The following is a 19,283-nucleotide window of genomic DNA, read 5'->3' on the forward strand; positions in this document are numbered from 1 at the left end:
GGGGAGGATTCTTTTGGCTGGGGGCAGCAAGCTAGAGAGAGAGAGAGAACCAGTGAGATATTTTTGATGGGATTTTTCTTAGTTTGCTGATGAGAGTAAGAGGGGATTTTAGCTTGGAAGGCAAGAAAATGGGGATTTTTGGAGGGAGCTTTTATAACAACTCGCACCCAATCATGTAGATATTGTCTGCTTTGAGCCCAAACGAGCCCTTACGGCTTTAAAACGCGTCTACTTGGTTAAAATGAGTCTCTACATATATAGCGCTAGGAACTTTCTCCCCTATCCGATGTGGGACATCACAAACATCCCCCCTCCCCATGCAGTCACAACGTCCTCGTTGTGTCCCATGGGATTGCAGGGTCAAACAGACAAATATCAGGCTAAACAAACCCCCACACCGGGGTTGGGGATCGACTCTGATACCACTTGTAACGACTCGCACCCAACCATATAGATATTGTCTGCTTTGGGCCCAAATGAGCCCTTACTGCTTTAAAACGCGTCTACTTGGTTAAGAAAAACCTCTACATATATAGCGTCATGGACTTTCTCCCCTATCCGATGTGGGACATTATAGCTTTTATCTGTGGTTGGAGAGAACAATCACCGGAGGCGAGACGCATCATCATCGGAACAAAACACATGTGAGTTATGATGGCCTTATTTTTATTTGAATAAAAAAAAAATCAATAGCTTAGATGCATACTAATCATGGAAAGATGTTAGTGGAACACTTTGTTTAATTTAAAAAGAATAAACTGATGTGAGGGTGGATGACTGTCGGCCATGGGAATTCTTTGTTAATGGCCTTTGTGGAACACTTTGTTTAATTTAGTGTTTGTTTGAGATTTAAAAATAAAATGAACACATGGTAGGCATGGAATAGTGTTAATGCTTCATTTTAATTCTTAAAATCAGTGGAACAAGGATGAGTGTCGGCCATGGTGAATAGTTAATGGTATATATGTGATTCATGCTAACTGTGAGTGGTGTTAATGGGTTGTGTTTATTTAATTAAAGAAATCAATGAGATTGGAGATTGTTATTGAATTAAAAATTCAAGGTGGCCGGTCATAGAAGTCAAATAAATTTTAGTTTTGATGTTAATAGGGAATCTTGAAATCAATGCAATCGGTCATGAGTATCTGAAATATTAGTTTTTATTTATGTGAATAAAAAAATTCAATGTAAAATGAGATTGGTAATGTTAGTGATTGTTTGTCTTAATAAAAAGTTTGTGAATATGTTACGAGAGAGAAGAACACTTGCCATCATCAACCTCAACACAATTGCATTTTGGGCCCATGTGTGCATGGCCATGTAATCCCACCATCACATTTCATCTTTTTTAATTCTTCATATTCTGATATCAAATCCTTCAATTTAATTTCCAAAATTTCATTTCTTTCAAATTTAATTTTCAAAATTCTGATTTCTTTCAAATTTAATTTCCAAAATCAATTTCTTTTAAATTTAATTTCCAAAATTCTATTTCCTAAATTTAATTTTTAAAACTCCAATTTCTTTCAAATTTAATTTTTGGAATTCCGATTTCCTTCAAATTTAATTTCCAAAATTCAAATTCTTCTATTTAATTTCCAAAATTTCACTTCTTTCAAATTTAATTTCCAAAATTCTGATTTCTTTCAAATTTAATTTCCAAAATCCAATTTCTTTTGAATTTAATTTCCAAAATTTCATTTCCTAAATTTAATTTTTAAAACTCCAATTTCCTTCAAATTTAATTTCCAAATTTTCATTTTTTCAAATTCAATATCCAAAATCAAATTTCTTGTAAATTTAATATCCAAAATTCTAATTCTTAAATTTAATTTTCAAAACTTTGATTTTCAAGTAATTTTCGATACTCCAATTTTTCAAATAAATTTCAAAAATCCAATTTTCTCTCAAATAGTTTTAATTCCACTCTGGTTTTCAGACAATTTTCTACTCCTCTTGATTTTAATAAGCATAAATGAATTTTTCATAATTCCAAAATAATGGAATCTGTGATATTAATTCATGCAAAATAAATTGGATTTTGGTGAGGGCCCGACATATGTGATTTTATGATTGATTGATTGATTGATTGATCGATTTGATTGCCATTCATGATTGATTTACTCTGTTCCATGATATGCACACAATCATCCTATGTTTGTTTGCTAACATTTGTTTCCCTTGAAGTAAACTGGTTCGTCACTCAGGTACATTTTTTGCCTCTCTCATTCATTCAGTTATTTTGTTTTGAGTGACATTCATTTGATATTCATGCTCGATCAATCAATTGTCATGATTGCTTCATTTTATTAGTAGAGACTCATCTTTAGGGACTTAAAGGGGTACTACGGTCTTTACCGTACAGTCCCGATAAGTAACCTGACCTCCGAGCCCGATCCGGTTTTTCGTAAACCACCTTTCCCGAAATAAGGAGTCATACTTAGGGTTTTCTTTCTTATTTTGTTTATCCTTTTAAAAATAAAACAAAAATAAGTGGCGACTCTAAGTTTTTTTTATTTTATATATAAATAAATCATTTTTCAAATAAAAATCGAGCTCGCCATCGAATGGGAAACGCATGAGCTGAAATACGGGGTCCACACAATTCTTTTTAACACTTATACAACATCTTAAACAAGTTTGAGAGATTTTTGCATAAGGTTTTGGGTTAAACCTCGAATTCAAAAAATATGATTTAAGTGCACCAAAGTATTCACCCTACATAGGGTTCCTAAGCTTAAAAGATCTTCATGCATACTTGATTTTGCACTATTTTGAACATTTGATAATTAGCTTGATTTTTCAATTGAATTTCACAATTAACACCTGAACCTCATCTTAGTTTTAACTTATTAGTGAACTAACCATGATTTGTTATCATAAAAACTTGCTTAAGAGAACTCTTAGGTTAATAGTCTCAATTAGTTGTTTCACTAATAATTTCTCTAATTTTCTCACTTTAAGTTATGAATGAAACTATAAATACAAAAACCACTTAATTTTTACAATAGAGCGAACTTTTTTCAAAAGCATGTTCTTTTAGATTTATTGCTCCCCATTTTCTCATTTATTAGGTCGAGCTAACCCATTTGGACACCCAAAACTCAACTCCAACAATTACAATATCACACATATTATTTTCTTAAAAAGATCTAATTGAGTGTATATAATACCATTTTTATTTTTATTTTTTATTTATTATCATTTGTCAAGTTTTGCCTAAAATTGTCATGTATTTTTTAGGTAATTTTTTAAAATTTATTTTTTATAATATTTTCTTTGATATTTTTATAAAATTGAATTTCATGTCAAATTTATTTTAATAATAAAAGCCCATCATCAAAACCAAGATATATGACTAGAACTCCAATCTAATGAAACCTTTGTGATACCTTATTTTAATTTTTCTCTCTCTCCATATTCCTGTACAAGCCTTTTCCTCCATTAATTTAAAGGGATAAATATTAGTATCATAAGGTCTTACTAGACAGAAATGACTTCTGGTACAAGTTAATAAATAGCTTAATAGCTTTTCATATAAGAATAAATAACTTTTATAATAACATATGTATTCAAGTTAATTTTTAAGTCAAAAGTTCTTTTAATAAAACTAATTAAACCCTTCTTCCAAAAGTTTTGTAAATGTATTTGTCAATAATTTCTTCAATGGAAAAATTTGTGCACCCTGAAACACTCAAATGATATATTGTTCATTTTTATTTTTTAATTTTATTTTATTTTTATCTTTTTGTATTCTTCTACAAGCTTTTTCCTCCATGAATCGATATGGATAAATATTAATATTATAAAGTTTTATTAAGCATAAAATAACTTATAGTATAAGTTAATATATAGTTTAATAGCTTTCATATAAGTTAACAAATTATTTTTATAACAAGTAACATTTTCAAACTTTCAAATAAAAAAATTATTTTAATAAAACTAATTAAATATAAACGGCTCTGTGCACTTTTGTTCTTCTTATTATTTTTTTTATAAAAATAAATTTATTTACTCTTCTGAAAAAAAAGTTTTTTTCTTACTTATTCTATTATTTTTAAACATAAAATAAAAAATAAAACTCTAAATTGCTTAAGCCTAGGAAAATATTTGACACTTTTAGCAATGAATTAATCAATTAATAAATAAAATAAAATATACATAGTTTTCATATATGATTTTCTCGGATTTATTATGTAAATTAAAATATATATATATATATATATATATATATATATATATATATATATATATATAATTAAAATTAGTTAAAAATTTATACATCATAAAATTATTTAATGTTTATATAAATAAAAATAATAATTAATTGCCTTTGAATCTATTTATTATTATTTTTTATTTATTTATTTCTCTCTCTTATATTTTATTAAATTTTTTGAAAATCAAACATAATGTAAAATTAATTAAATGTTGAAAAAAATTTCAAATTACTTTCTAAAATACCTAAAATTGAGATTGATTACTTTACCAATCAATTCTTTATCCCAAAGTCATGGATGAAATTACCAAAATTTGAGAATCATTTTGTTCTATAGCAAATGCCTTAACCTTCTTTTTTCACAAAGAAGAAAAAAATGAATGAAATTTAAGAGAAGATTTTTTCTTGTAAATACCTATCCTTTTATCATTTTTTCAAAGAGAGAGTTTATATATATATATATATATATATATATATATATATATATATATATATATATATAAATAGTTATTGTACTTGTTTTAACTCTCAAAAACTATTCATGTTGTATCTCTCTTTGTTAAATTGAATCGAATCAGTATCCAAATCCAACTAAAACATTTAAAATTTACATATTTTAAAATTATTTTATGTCTATATAAAAAAAGTAAAATAAACAAAATGAGTATGTATGTTAATTTATTAACTTTAGATTTACTTTCTGTTATCCTATTTTCCCTTAAATGCTTTATACTAAACATAGCCTTACAAATACATCCATCCACTAACATTGCATAGGTCATGTTCATATCACTCAATGAAGAAGTAGCAACCAATCGACATACATGTGAATAGGCCGGGTGAGATAATATATATATATATTATATTCTGTGGGGATGATGGATTTATTTAAAAAAAAATATAATTACAAAAATAAAACTGCTTGTTTATCCTTTTTTTCAAAAGATGAATTCATTTTTTTAAAATGCAAATTTAATTTTGAATTAATGTAAAAAAGGAATTTACTTTTTTATCTTAAAAGATTATATATTGAAGTCGTATTATCAGATGGCGACTTGACTTCACCTCAAAAACCGATTAAAATATTTTAATTTTAGAATTATTTTCGACAGTAGGGTATTTTAAAAAATTACACTAATCACTCCAAAGCCTGCGGATCTCATAGCAAATGCTGCAGCAACCATACTTGGGTGTTTGGGACACGTGAAAGTGGAGGATATGGAGAGGCTGGCGTGGGTGAGGCATGAGTTCCAAGTTCCATGGATTTTTAAGGAGAGGGTGCATAGGTATGAGTCGTATGACTATGAGAGAGAGGCATGAGTTTTAAGGAGAAGAAGTAACATGGCTACTTGGTCTGGGCTTCACGAGATTCATGCGTTGCTGGGAAGGCTGGCTGTTGTCGTGGGGCACGGGGGTAAAGTTGCGTATGTGGAAGTGTTATAGAGACGGATAGCGATGTCGGTGAGCTGTGTGAGTGTTCACCGAGTAGGTGGATGGGCGGCGGCCGGTGTCATGCTGTTGACGCTGATGCGTCGTGAGTGAGCTGTGCTGTAGCCCAATAAGTGGTGGTGTGTTTGAATTTGAAGGTTGGAGATGATCGATGTACACCATCTCCCATTTTGAAAAAAGTGTAAAAAAAAAAGGGTTCCTGTGGATCTCAAAACAAATGGCTACATGCATGGTTGATGGTTCAAGTGCCGGGGCCCCATGAAGATTATTTAAGAACAGCAGTCTTCATTTTGCCATCTTTTTCCTCTCGCTGGAAAGATCGGTTAGTGCGCGTTGAATTGCAGCTTTGCGTCTTCTCCTTACCCACCTTGCTTTCTCATTTTCATCCTTTTATTTTCCTTTCAGCTGTCCTTGTATCATATCATCATGTCAACTACTACTCCGCACATGGCCTTCGCTGTGAAGGGAGAGATTAGCAAATTTCACGAATTATTCTTCATTGAAATACTAACCACTTTGCTGATAAAAAAATTTTAAATATTTTTTTATTCTAAATTTGGAAAAATGTGATTTCATATGCATATTTAAAAATAATCACAAAATAATATTTAAAAAATAATTTAAATTTCATGTACTCTAAAATTAATAATATTACCTAAAATGCCTTTATTATTAAAAGGTGGCATATTTAATTAAAAATATATAAAATCTTAATTATTTTTAGATAAATGTAATATATTTAGATTTTCAAAACTTAAGTTCTTAATTTAAGATTTTTTTTTGAAAGATATATATGAAAACATAATTTTTCCTTCAAATTTCAATTTTTTTTTAAATAATTTATTTTCAAAATAAATTTCTAAAAATCTATTTTTCTTTTGTTAAAAATTTATTAACAAAATTTTTCACTAAAAATTAATCCAAAGTGTTTCTTTCATTATTTATTTATTTTGTTAACTTACCAAGAGGCCAACTCAAATATAGGGATGGCATGATAACAAGTGATGGCTTTCTAGTGGCTTTGAGGTTGCACATGCATCATTAATTCTCAAAATGGATCCCTGCCATACATGATTAATTGGCTACAAGTAGCATATTTAAAATCCTCACTCCATTTTGTTTTTTAAATATATATATATATAAAAAATAGTTGTGCTGTTTTTAAGAAGATAAATCTGTTTTCAATAACGGTTTCAAAGCTGATCAAGTTTTCTGTTAAAAATAGGTGGAAAATATGATAATATTTATTCTTTATATGTACGGGAAATTCATGGGACTGTCTGTGAGACAGATGTTTGGTAAGGTTTATTGTTCATCCATTATGTCAATAGGCTTAAGTTTTTCTATTAAATTGATAATTTGGACCACCCATTTTTGAAGAAACTCAATGTTTCATCCGATTTAGATCCAATTAATTAACAAACTGGAGTTGAGGTTTAAGAACCCTAGCTACCCAAAACAGCTAAACATTGGTCATGGACACTTAAAAAACTCAACTAAGATCAGAATCTCTCAGGGCTGACCAAATTCATGGCAAAGTACTCCTTTGGCCATATGGATATATGCCCACTTCCTTCATCTCCAAGCTTTCAGCGGATTCAAAGAACACCCCTACAGTGAGGAGCTGTACCTGCTAATTAATAAATGTCAAAAAAGGAGAATTTTTAATTTGGCTTTAAAACAAAGGTTGCAGAGTGGCATGAAGGTGAGTGTGAGAGTGAGAGTGAGAGTGAGAGTGGGTGAGCTTTGGAAAGTTGAAAGGTAGACGAAAAAACCAAAAAATGGAAACATGATGAGATGGGTGTTGCTTTAATTTACAGAATACTTGTAAATCGGTTGATTGAGCTTTTTGGCTGAATGTATGACTTCTGGGATTGAATCTCATTACCTAATAGTCTTCATGAATCCTTCTTCATCTATCCTCTTCTCTGAAGGGTAGATTCTCATCATCACAGCCAACTTCTCAACTCTTTTTTTTTTTAGTCTTCTGATGAGACTCCAAGATCTTAAAAGGTTTTTTCTTTCTATGGATTCCATGGTGGAAATTACACTTTGGTGTAAGACCCTTCTAGTTTTTCGCAACTTTTCAATTTTGAAAAGTCATAAAAGTAGTAATCATGCAGCTTTTTTCTGAAGATATTTATTCATCCACTGTTTTTTATTACTTTGATTAGCATCTAACAATTCTAATTTTTAGAATGTAAATTTATAAAAAAAAAAAGAGAAGGTTGATTTAATCTGGGAAAATTATACATATTAGGATTTTAGGAGGGTTTTTCTGAATCAAACATGGAGATTTACTCGGGATTCGTCCCCTTTTCTCGTTGGATTTTGGTGGTGGATTTTCTCTTGCTTCAAACAATAGAAACTGGACTGACCAAAGGGACAACTCAGGTCTCTTATTTAAAAATCCGGGCAAAAAAATAGAAAAAACAAAAAGAAAAAAGGAGAAAAAAACAAGGGTCGTTGTCCATTCTGATTTCTGAAGGGTAGAAAATGAAAAATCTACAGACCAAGTACAGTGTTCACCAACTTCTTCTATATATTATTCAGGATTAAATAAAAGGAGAAAGGAAAAAAAATGGTGGTACTGTTTGTTTTGGTTTGTTTGGACCGTTTGGAAACTTAAGATTAGTAGGTTTCAGGATTAATTAATTAATTTTTTATTCCTTGAATTTTTTATTTTATGGGTTTGAGGTTTCTGAGATTGGGATTTCTGGGTCTAACCCAATTGGATCTGAGAAACCTGAAAATTGAGTATGAGTGAGTGAAGTGGTAAGAGATATTGAAGAGTCGTTGGGGAAACCCTCTCATCTTCTATCAATTAAATGCCTCTTCACAATTTTCGTTGATTTTTAGGGAAATTATCATGTACTCTTGTCCTTATACACCCATTTGGTCCAAGAGGCCAGCTCGATTGTGTGGATATTTATCTGTCATACAAGAGATCATTAAAGTGGCATGAAATTCTCCAGAACTCAACGGTTACGCTTGATTCTTATTTGTCTAGTTCTCCAGATTCGCCCTCAACACACTCTCTTTCTCGAGCCCCCTTCTCTGATTTTGGTGCCTTCAAAGAGGTAAGCAGCCCAAGAGATCTAAGTTTCTGGGTGCGCTTGGTCTGATAATCTTGATAGGTTTTCCCAGCTTCTTCTACTTCTTTGTGTTTTGAATTGTATTGACATATGGGGATGCGTATGTGGGTGTGCTGATAGTGAGTGAGTGAGTTCATGGTTTGGGGGTATAGGGTTAGTGGATGCAAACCCTTGTGCCTTTTTTTTGAAGTGAAGAGGGTTACTGATGAGTGTTTGAGATCTGCTTTGTGGTGGAATGGTTGGTTTTTGGATCTGTCATTTGGGTTTTTGTTTTATTTTTCAGGTTAGGCCAAGATTGGGAGTAAAGTTGATTGCTGAGAAACCATGAACGGAGCTGTGCTAGTGGCTATTGCAGCCGCGATTGGTAACTTTCTGCAAGGATGGGATAATGCTACTATTGCAGGTACTTGTTCTTTGTTCATTTTTAAATCTGAATCAAGTAGTGTTGGAATTTTCAGGTTTTTGAATCTAGTCTGAAGATTTGGAAAAACCCTTTTCCTTAATTATTTATCTGTGGTACTCAATGCCCATTGGTAATCAAATTTTAAATTCATCTTCCATGGTTACTGTATTTGTTTGAGGGGTTCAGTCCCATTGAGTTCTAGATATCAGTGCTCCATATCTCACTGTTTGATGAAATACTTTGTGATTTTTGTAGGGGCTATTGTTTACATAAAGAAGGAGCTTGATTTGGAAAGCACTGTAGAAGGGCTTGTTGTGGCTATGTCCCTCATTGGAGCCACATTGGTCACAACATGCTCAGGAGCCATATCGGATTGGATTGGTCGGCGTCCAATGTTAATAGTCTCATCAATGCTTTATTTTATCAGTGGTTTGATAATGTTATGGTCACCAAATGTCTATGTTCTACTTATAGCTAGGTTACTTGATGGATTTGGAATTGGTCTAGCAGTTACTCTTGTTCCCATTTATATATCTGAGACTGCCCCAGCAGATATAAGGGGATCATTAAATACTCTTCCACAATTCACTGGTTCTGGTGGAATGTTTTTATCATACTGCATGGTTTTTGGGATGTCATTGTTAAGCTCACCAAGCTGGAGGTTAATGCTTGGGATTCTTTCAATTCCATCCCTTCTTTATTTTGCTTTGACAGTATTTTACTTGCCCGAATCCCCACGGTGGCTTGTAAGTAAAGGAAGGATGGTTGAGGCTAAAAAGGTTCTTCAAAGATTACGTGGCAGGGAAGATGTTTCAGGTTCATTTTCTATTGCTACCTTTCTGTATTCATAATTTTTTTCTTTGTTGAGCCAAGAGCTTCGTTACTCTGCTTGACTTAATGGATCTACTCGGTAGACTTGACTTTGATGTTAAATGGTGCAAGATTGTCTGAAATAAATGTGCATATAGAAGATCTTGCATGATTTGTTGTCTGTTGTGTGTACTAATACCTAAGCTCTGAGGGTGCAAAGATGGCCGGCATTCCCCAGCTTTACACTGGTTTGGTTGGACTCTTAACCTTTGACACTCTTTTAGGCTCAAAATGATGTTTTGATTAAATCTTTTATCTGATTGGAATTCCAGGCACTATTCTTCATTTTCGTTGCAAACTTATGAGCCCGAAGATCCGATTCATACTCAGACTTGTTGATATTTTAGCATAAATTGGGAATAGGATGTATGACAGGGTATATATTGCATTGTGGCTTTATAATTAAATGCCTTAATGTGTTGTATAATCATGTTTTTGGTTTTTTATTCAATTTGGATTCTACAAAATTTGACAGTTATTTATTCAATACCGAATCTACAGAACTTGATAGGGAAAGTGAGACGATAAAGAAAATGTAACCTTAAAAGGAATCACTGTAGTAAATACTTGAATTTGGATTCAATTCTAGCAGAACCTTCTTAAAAGGTCAGTTAGGCAAGTGGATTCATATTAAATGTTACAAGTTCTTTGTTAGTGATTGCTTGGGATTCAATCAAATTGTAAAAAAAAAAAAAAAAAAAGGATCCTTCTTTTCTGCTCTGTTGACAGTTATTTATGTCTAAGAGCACAGACTTACAGAAATCATCATTTTTAACTAAAGAAATTATTGAATTTACTATGTCATTATTGTTCAAGTTTCAGATTGGTTGCTTGTCAGTTATGTTTGTATTCAATATTAAATTGCTGTTTTTTCCTTAGGAAAACAGACCATTTGTCTTTTCATTTGGATGAACAGTTTTATGACTAATTTATCATGTGGACTATGCTGAAGCTTCTTTGATTTACAGCTGAAATGGCTTTGCTGGTTGAGGGTCTTGGGATTGGGGGTGAAACATCCATAGAAGAGTACATAATAGGGCCAACTGGTGAGCTTACTGAAGATCAGGATCCAGATGCTGTGAAAGACCAAATCAAGTTATATGGACCTGAAGCTGGCCTCTCCTGGGTTGCCAAACCTGTTCCTGGTGGACAGAGTACCCTTAGTCTTGTGTCTCGCCAAGGAAGCTTGGCAACCCAGACTCTGCCTCTTATGGATCCTCTCGTCACTCTGTTCGGTAGTGTCCATGAAAAGCTCCCTGAAACAGGAAGTATGCGAAGCATGCTTTTTCCCAATTTTGGCAGCATGTTCAGTACAGCAGATCCTCAGATTAAAACTGAACAGTGGGATGAAGAGAGCCTACAGCGGGAAGGTGAAGACTACGCATCAGATGGTGGGGGAGACTCTGACCATGATTTGCATAGTCCATTAATATCTCGCCAGACAAGCAGCATGGAAAAGGACATGGTGCCCCCTCCTTCCCATAGCAGCATAATGAGCATGAGGCGTCATAGCAGTCTGATGCAAGGAACTGCTGGTGAGGCAGCTGGTGGTATGGGAATTGGTGGTGGTTGGCAGTTGGCATGGAAATGGTCTGAGAGAGAAGGTGAAGATGGAAAGAAGGAAGGAGGATTTAAAAGGATTTATTTGCATGAGGAGGGAGTCCCCGGATCCCGACGTGGGTCTCTTGTTTCACTTCCTGGTGGAGATGTTCCTGCAGAGGGCGATTATATCCAGGCTGCTGCTCTAGTGAGTCAGCCTGCTCTTTACTCTAAGGAGCTTATGGATCAGGATCCAGTTGGACCTGCAATGGTTCACCCAGCTGAAACTGCTTCAAGAGGGCCAATGTGGGCTGCTCTTCTTGAACCAGGAGTCAAGCATGCATTGTTTGTTGGGGCCGGAATTCAGATACTTCAGCAGGTTAGAAATAGTTTCAATTTATTTACTCTAGTGCTCCATTTTTGCTCTTGCTGATTAAAATAAAGGCAGTCAAGGGCTCATTGAATCAAAATGAAAGTAGATGATCCAGCTGGTGTGATGCCAACTTATTCATGTGGATCAATTTGGGGTGTCTCCTACCCGTACAATATTTAGAAATTAATATATATATATATATATATATATATATATATATATATATATATATATATATATATATATATATAAACACCTCAAAAAATGTATGATCACATTTTTTTTACTTTGTGCACAGCTAAAATTTGCATTCAAGGAATGCGGTTTTATACAGAACTAAGACCACATACTTTGAATGTGACTTTTGCTTAATGTGAAAGTAAATGGAATCTCTTTCTTTTAGATGTGACTCAGTTGTTATTTGTTAAACTTCTCTCTGCAAGCCCCCAGGAGGTTACATAAGTAGCTAACAGTTCTCACTCACTCTTCTGAGTCTCCCCTCTCTTTCTCTCACCTAAGCATTTGCTTAGAGCCTATCATTTGATAAAGGCCTATTGAAGATGGCTCAATTTATAGTAAATCATGCATTTTCTATTTTGATGTCATGGTGTCATTATTTAGATGGAAGACTTGAGTGGGAGTGCTTGTTTTTCCTCTTTTGAATTCCTTTCTTGTGTTGTATTGTGTACTACACCTGTGTTACACTGAAATTAGAGTGCATTTTCAATTTGTTAAAATCCTCAAAGGACTTGATGTTTGTAACAAGCTAATTCTACGTTCTTTGTGAGACTCATTGTGGGAATTCATTCATCTATTAACCTGTTCGTATTTTGCAATCAAGTCATGGGTCTTCATACATGTCAATATTACGTCTTCCGCTTGTACTGTTCAAATAGAATTTTATTTAAATTAGTGCATTTTTCAATATGCTCTGTATTATCTGCTTTCTTGCCTCATTATAAGTTACTGGGATTGACCAACCTTTTATTCTTGCTTGTATTTTTTCCATTGAAGTTTATGTGTTCTATTAATCCACATGCAGTTCTCTGGCATCAATGGAGTTTTGTACTACACTCCCCAGATTCTTGAGGAGGCAGGTGTTGAAGTTCTTCTCGAGAGCTTGGGGCTTGGTACGGAGTCTGCATCGTTCCTTATCAGTGCATTCACAACCCTCTTGATGCTTCCTTGTATAGTCGTCGCCATGAAGCTCATGGATATTGTCGGCAGAAGGTAATTTACTTATTTCCGTGTCTTTTTCTTCTTTTCCCTGATCTTTTAACCTATGCTAGGCATAAATAAAACAACACGAATCAAATGAATTTTCCACATTTAGTTCCTCATCATTGAATGATCCATCCCTTTTGTTAAAAATCGCTGGAAAGAGAAAATATATTGCTATAGTCATGTTGCATCCACCTCTCTAAGCATCAGAATCAGCTTCGGGAGGAGGTCTAGTTTCCTTGGACCAACACATTTTTCACATAATTGCAGGCGCCTGCTGCTCACTACAATTCCTGTGCTGATCGTCACACTTCTCGTCCTAGTCATCGGCGACCTTGTGACCACGACCACAGTGATCCATGCAGCGATCTCTACTGCATGTGTTATCATCTATTTCTGCTGTTTTGTGTCGGCGTATGGACCAATCCCTAACATCCTCTGCTCTGAGATCTTCCCCACAAGGGTCCGAGGCCTGTGCATTGCCATATGCGCGCTAGTTTACTGGATTGGGGACATCATCGTCACCTATACGTTACCGGTGATGCTGACTTCAATCGGGTTGACGGGTATCTTTGGAATTTATGCAGTTGTGTGTGTGATTTCTTGGGTGTTTGTGTTCTTGAAGGTGCCCGAGACAAAAGGCATGCCACTTGAAGTGATTGCTGAGTTCTTTGCAGTTGGAGCAAGGCAGGTTACTGCAGCAAAGAATGACTGAATGCGGGGGAAGCTTTGAACACTTTGTTGGGGGATTCTGCTCTTCTTCCCCCTTTTATATGAGATGAATATTTTTGTGGGAGTGTGGATATTTTGATGGTCGCGCAATTTTAATAATATCAAATTGCAATTATCACGGGGCACTCCCGTTTTTTAGTATATGATTTTTCATGTTATATAATTGGTGGTAGAAGAAGTAGAATTATCAGTCATAACATTTTGTTGTCATGAAAAAATGAGTTTTAACTTACTAATTCTAAAAAATATAGAAAAAACAATCCCAATTTTTATAAATTAGTTTTATTTTCAATTTTTACAAATACATGCACTTTTAATTACCCTTTTACTCAATGATTAATAATATTAATTAATAATTTATTTATTTATTTTTATTGTGAGAACTGATTCAAGATTAACAAATAAAAGATTTTAAAAATTAAAAATAAAGCTAAAACTAAAATATTAACTTTCACTTAATTAAAACACTTTTATGGAAAATATAGACATATCGCAAAAGGATTGGAAATACAAATAGGAGTAAATATTTTATTTTTAAAATTTTTAAGTTTTTTTTTTGTTTTTAATTATATTTTTTTAATTAATATATTTTAGTTTTAATTTTATTTTAAAATTTTAAAATTCTTATTTTATTGTTGATGTCAACTACCAAAATTTTTATTCAATTTTATTAAAAAAATAAGAGAAGATAAGGGGAATTTATATAATACAAGATATAAAATTATTATTAATTAAAAAATTAGAAGGTTTTATTTATCATTAGAGGATTTAGAGAATTTTTTCACAGTAATTTATATATCACATTATATAATAAAAAATTTATAATATATTTATTTGTAAAATATTTTTATCAAATTAAAATGATAAATTAATTTTGGATAATTTTATTTAATATTACCAAGTAAAATGATATTTCAGGAAATAATTATTTGACTTATGAAAAAATGCATGTATTTTAATATACTTTTAAATAGATGAAAATAAAATTGATTTATAAAAATTAGAAATTCTATTTTTTTATATTTTTTCAAATTAGTGAGATAAGACTCACTTTTTCTTAAAATTAAAGGGAAGAATGATTATGATATTTTTTTAAAACTTGAAATTAAAAAAAAAAAATTCCCCATTAAAAGAGTAAGAATAAATAAATTATGTTAAAATGTATGAAACCCGTAAGTAAAAATTTCTGTCAAATACTCTTAAAAAGTGACTTGAATGTTGTGTAAAAAAATGAGCCTCTACACTTCTCTTAAATATGAATAAATCGTATAGAGAAGTGTAAGACCAGGAATTAAGAACAATAATCCAAACACTTTTAGAAGTTATGTTTGGGTTTTAGTAAAATAAGGCATTAAATTCTTATATTGGTTGTAACTTAGCATGAAATTAAAACCGTGTTTCACTTGAGGTCATGACTTCAAACTTCACTGCTTCTCTATTTTTCCCATTTAGGGAACTAGCTCATAAACTTGATACACAACATTGGTCCACCTCTATTTAAAAAAATTGAATATACAAAATCCCTTCTCAGGATTTCTCCATTTTCTGCTGTGAATATCAAATCTAGGAACAAACATTCATCATCTTCTGATTCGGGGCCTTAATAGGTTCAACCCATTGCCACATGAGGTTCAGACACATTTTTTTCTTTGTATCTGGGCTGGTCTTTTGCAAATTGGGCCAACTAGCAAGATCAATCACAAGTTCATGAAAAACAGAGACTGGTAGTGAGAAATTATTGCAAGCCTGGATTCAGAATAAAGGCTATATAACTAGACCATGCCTTGCAACAGACACAAGGCACCATAAGAATACATTGCCACCTGAAAAGAACAAGATAGATTGGACATATTTAACACTATCTTCTATTTACACTCCATCCTTCAGATTTTCCAAATAGGTATCTCCAACCAGCAACTTTAAAATTCAAAAAATCGATGCTCATTGAATCAGTATCTGGACTTAGGCATCGGCAAAGATGAAGGCTACTAAATTTGACAGCGATAAAAGACTCTTGGCAGCTTAGGGTTTCTGCGTTTCCTCCGGGGAAGAATCACTCCCTATGCGATTAGAGGGGCCCTGTCCTGCCTGCTCGTGTGACTTTAAATGTTTGAATGGTCTCTCAAAATCTTTAGCATTTGTGGGATCAATAACTAATTTATTGAGCTTTTGCTCCTGAAAGGAAAAAGGAAATAATATCAAAAAGCAAGCTCTACAAGATCGGGCATCATTATAATAATCAATTCATTTATATGCAAAAGAGCATTTTATGCATGAGTGGGTGCATGTACATAAGCACAGCACTAAATGCCAAGATGAGCACAGAACAGTACTTGTCTAAAAAGGAACAAAAGAAGAAAGAGATTAAAAAAGCTATATATGAGAATTAATGGTTTATCAAGCAACAATCCTATTGTGGTTGGAAAAAAGGAACAAACCTCTATCAAACTTCTTTCAAGTCTTTTCATCTAATTAAACAAGTGAACTGAAGTCAAGAAACAGTGTTTGATTGCCAATGATCAAGGATCATCTGATTTCACATCAACATTTTCAAAAAAATTCAATGTTCTCGACTAACGTGTTAAAACTTTATCTTCCAAAATCATCAAATCGTTCTACTTTTTAAGCATGTGAACATGTCAGTTCATAACCCTTTATTGTTGGATTCAATGTCTTAAATATCCAACCATTTTGCTGTGTATCCCTACTTCAACAAGATAATTGTGATTATAGGATTTTTGTTATGTGAAGTATAAAACATTTACCGTGACTTGAATCAACATATTATAAGTAGCAGCAGCATTGCTGTTGGACTTGAAATTCAGTGGAATAGATTAAAGAAATACATTATATAAATTGCCTCATTAGTGGGTATAATGTTCAGAAAGCCATAATTATAAGCGTAAAGCTATTTTTTTCCCTTCATGATAGTAAACAACAAGATGTTCAATTATACTCACACTCTGGAGTGCTTCCAGCTTTCTCTGCAGTGCCTCATGTTCAGCCTGAATACGGAATGGAACACCATGCTTTTGATAGACATTGTTTTGAGCCAAGCCCTCATCAATTTCACTAGCAGTGGTAGCAAAAGGATGATTTGCAGGAATCCACCTGACTGTATCAGGGTCAACATCGGAAGGTATTGAGTCTCCTTCTTTAAGAAACATGGTTGGTCTCTTCCACTGATATGCTCGTGACCTCCTTTTCTGGTGGATTGCTTGCTGCTCTTTTGTAAGAGTCACCGGCGCCAACCGATACACCTTTCCACACATTTCTACTGTGGAATTGCTCTTACCAACTTTCACCAATGGGTTATTAAATGGGTCTTCATACTTGAGAGGACTTGAGCTGTGAATAGATATCAAAACATTGTTAATACACATCATAACCATGGCATAACCAAATTCTTTATGTGAAACATCAGGATGCGTCAGCATGATAAAACATAAGTTTCCAAAAAGACAGCTCATGTAACAGTCATCTTAAGGCCTCATGAAAATCAACAAAGTTCAGGAGTTTTTAATTTCAAATTGCACCATGTGGAGGTAGAAGTGGGTACTTGTTAAGGATTGGTATCATACATGCCTCTTCTATCAGATCTCAGCTGACCACGTCTGACAAGATCGGCAACAGAACCAGGACGGCTGCTACTCACCTTCCTTGCCACATATACTCTGACGGCAACAACCAAAATTGTTGTTGCAACACATAATCCAATGGCCAAATTTATTCCCACATCCTTTTTCATCTGAGACCAATAAAAATACAAAGAAGAAAGATATGCCCAAAGGTGTAAGTATTTTATCCCAAAAAAGTAAGCAAAGAAAGCAAAGCCAAACAAAACCAAATATTCATAATATCTTCCAAGTTCCATTAATTGGTAAATATTTGAAAATGCTGATTTTCCTGCCAAATGAATAGGGACAAATAAAATATTATACAGAATCAATAACTAGTGATTATTATCCTTTTCCGTGAGTCTCCAAGGAGGAGGAGTTCTGTCCAAAGCACTTAACAATAGATAACCATGCCAAAGGAGTAAACATCCTTCACCTGCAAAAGAATTGTACACTCGGCACTAACTAATGTTAAAATGCATCTAGTGATTAAATCCCGAGAAAAAAGGAGCTTGAACAAGTTCACACATAGACCCTGTTTACATCCTGGAATAAAGAATGGGAATAGGAAATCAATTCCTTTTGACTCATTATTATGTTTAATTGTTTTCTGGAATGAGAATACAAATTAGGAGTTCCTTCCATAGGAAACCAAATCCCACTCTTGCCAGGATTTTGATCCCTCGCCTCCATTTCCCTTTTATTGTAATTCTTATTCCCGTTTACCAAACACAACATTACAGTGAATAACAATACTTCAGAGAATTGGTAATGATCAAACTACAGCTCTAAAACCGCCCAGAGTGCATGGATTTTAAGACATTTCATCATGATAAAGATAGCAAAGAAAAGCCAATTTTACCACAAACACAACAGGAGGAAAAGATTTAATCGTTTCTTGAAGTTTTCCAATTGAGTTTTTCCAACCATCGATTTCTGTCTCGGTTTTAACAACTTTATCTTCATCAGAATTCGCAGACTTGCTTAAGGCTCTGAACAGAAAACTTCGAGCCGTCCTTTGTTGAACCCAGTTATAGCGACTATATCTTAACCCCAATTCTCTTCTAAGTTCAAGTATGTTTGAAGAAATCCCATGCTTCCAACCGCAGATTGAGGGCTACAACCACATTTTTCAGCCAACATAAGCAAAACAAAGAAAGAGACACATTAGCCCTCCATTTCATTATCCGGAAAGAAAAGAAAAAAAATTGAATAAGATGCCGAGAACCAAACAGAAAATGCAAGTGAAAAAGTACAAAAGGAATTTGGAATTAATATATTCACCTGAGAAGAAATGGAATGAAATTGTGGATTCCAAACTAATGCCATTTGGGATTAATGTCTCACACTAAGAAAGAAATAGAATTTAGGGTTTCGGTTCTTTGAGATTTCATTGTAGATGAAAATTTCAGCGCTAGGGTTAGGGTTTGGAAGATTACCGTTCCTCTAAACCTCAAACCCAGTCGCAGTCACTCGCTTGCGAAGGTTCATGGGATGGGATCAGGCTAAACGGTGTCGTTTAGAAATCAGGCGGTATACTATAGGCCCATGAGACTCTCATGGGCTTTGGTCGACCCAAATCCATAATTAACTCATTTTGTAACTTGATATTCCAAGCCCAGTCCACTCCAGTAAAGAAAGGATGCCTAAAAAAAATTTAAGAGTTAAATTGAGACAGATTTTTTTTTTAACATTTGTTAATGCTCCGTTTGGGGCTGAAAGTAAAATATAAGAGAAACAAAAGGCGAAAAAGGGGAACAAAACA

At 33.3% G+C, this 19,283-nt stretch overlaps 2 protein-coding genes across 2 annotated transcripts; one reads left to right on the top strand and one right to left on the bottom strand.

The window, feature by feature from the left end:
* Nucleotides 1–8,287: 8,287 nt before the first annotated feature.
* LOC117906774 (monosaccharide-sensing protein 2-like) lies at nt 8,288–14,044 on the top strand. Its single transcript, XM_034819958.1, has 6 exons — nt 8,288–8,748; nt 9,047–9,166; nt 9,422–9,982; nt 11,005–11,954; nt 12,991–13,178; nt 13,440–14,044. Exons 2-6 carry the CDS (start codon nt 9,088–9,090, stop codon nt 13,882–13,884), a joined length of 2,223 nt encoding a protein of 740 aa, XP_034675849.1. The 5' UTR covers nt 8,288–8,748; nt 9,047–9,087; the 3' UTR covers nt 13,885–14,044.
* A 1,561-nt stretch (nt 14,045–15,605) lies between these two features.
* On the bottom strand, nt 15,606–19,010 carry LOC117905317 (protein MULTIPLE CHLOROPLAST DIVISION SITE 1). Its single transcript, XM_034818228.1, has 5 exons — nt 18,803–19,010; nt 18,381–18,635; nt 17,483–17,649; nt 16,862–17,249; nt 15,606–16,076 (listed from the first exon to the last, which is right to left on the bottom strand). The coding sequence occupies exons 1-5, from the start codon at nt 18,845–18,847 to the stop codon at nt 15,924–15,926; spliced, it is 1,008 nt and encodes a 335-aa protein (XP_034674119.1). The 5' UTR covers nt 18,848–19,010; the 3' UTR covers nt 15,606–15,923.
* Between the last annotated feature and the right edge of the window lie 273 nt (nt 19,011–19,283).

Source organism: Vitis riparia, chromosome 18, assembly GCF_004353265.1.
Source record: "Vitis riparia cultivar Riparia Gloire de Montpellier isolate 1030 chromosome 18, EGFV_Vit.rip_1.0, whole genome shotgun sequence".
NCBI lineage: Eukaryota > Viridiplantae > Streptophyta > Magnoliopsida > Vitales > Vitaceae > Vitis > Vitis riparia.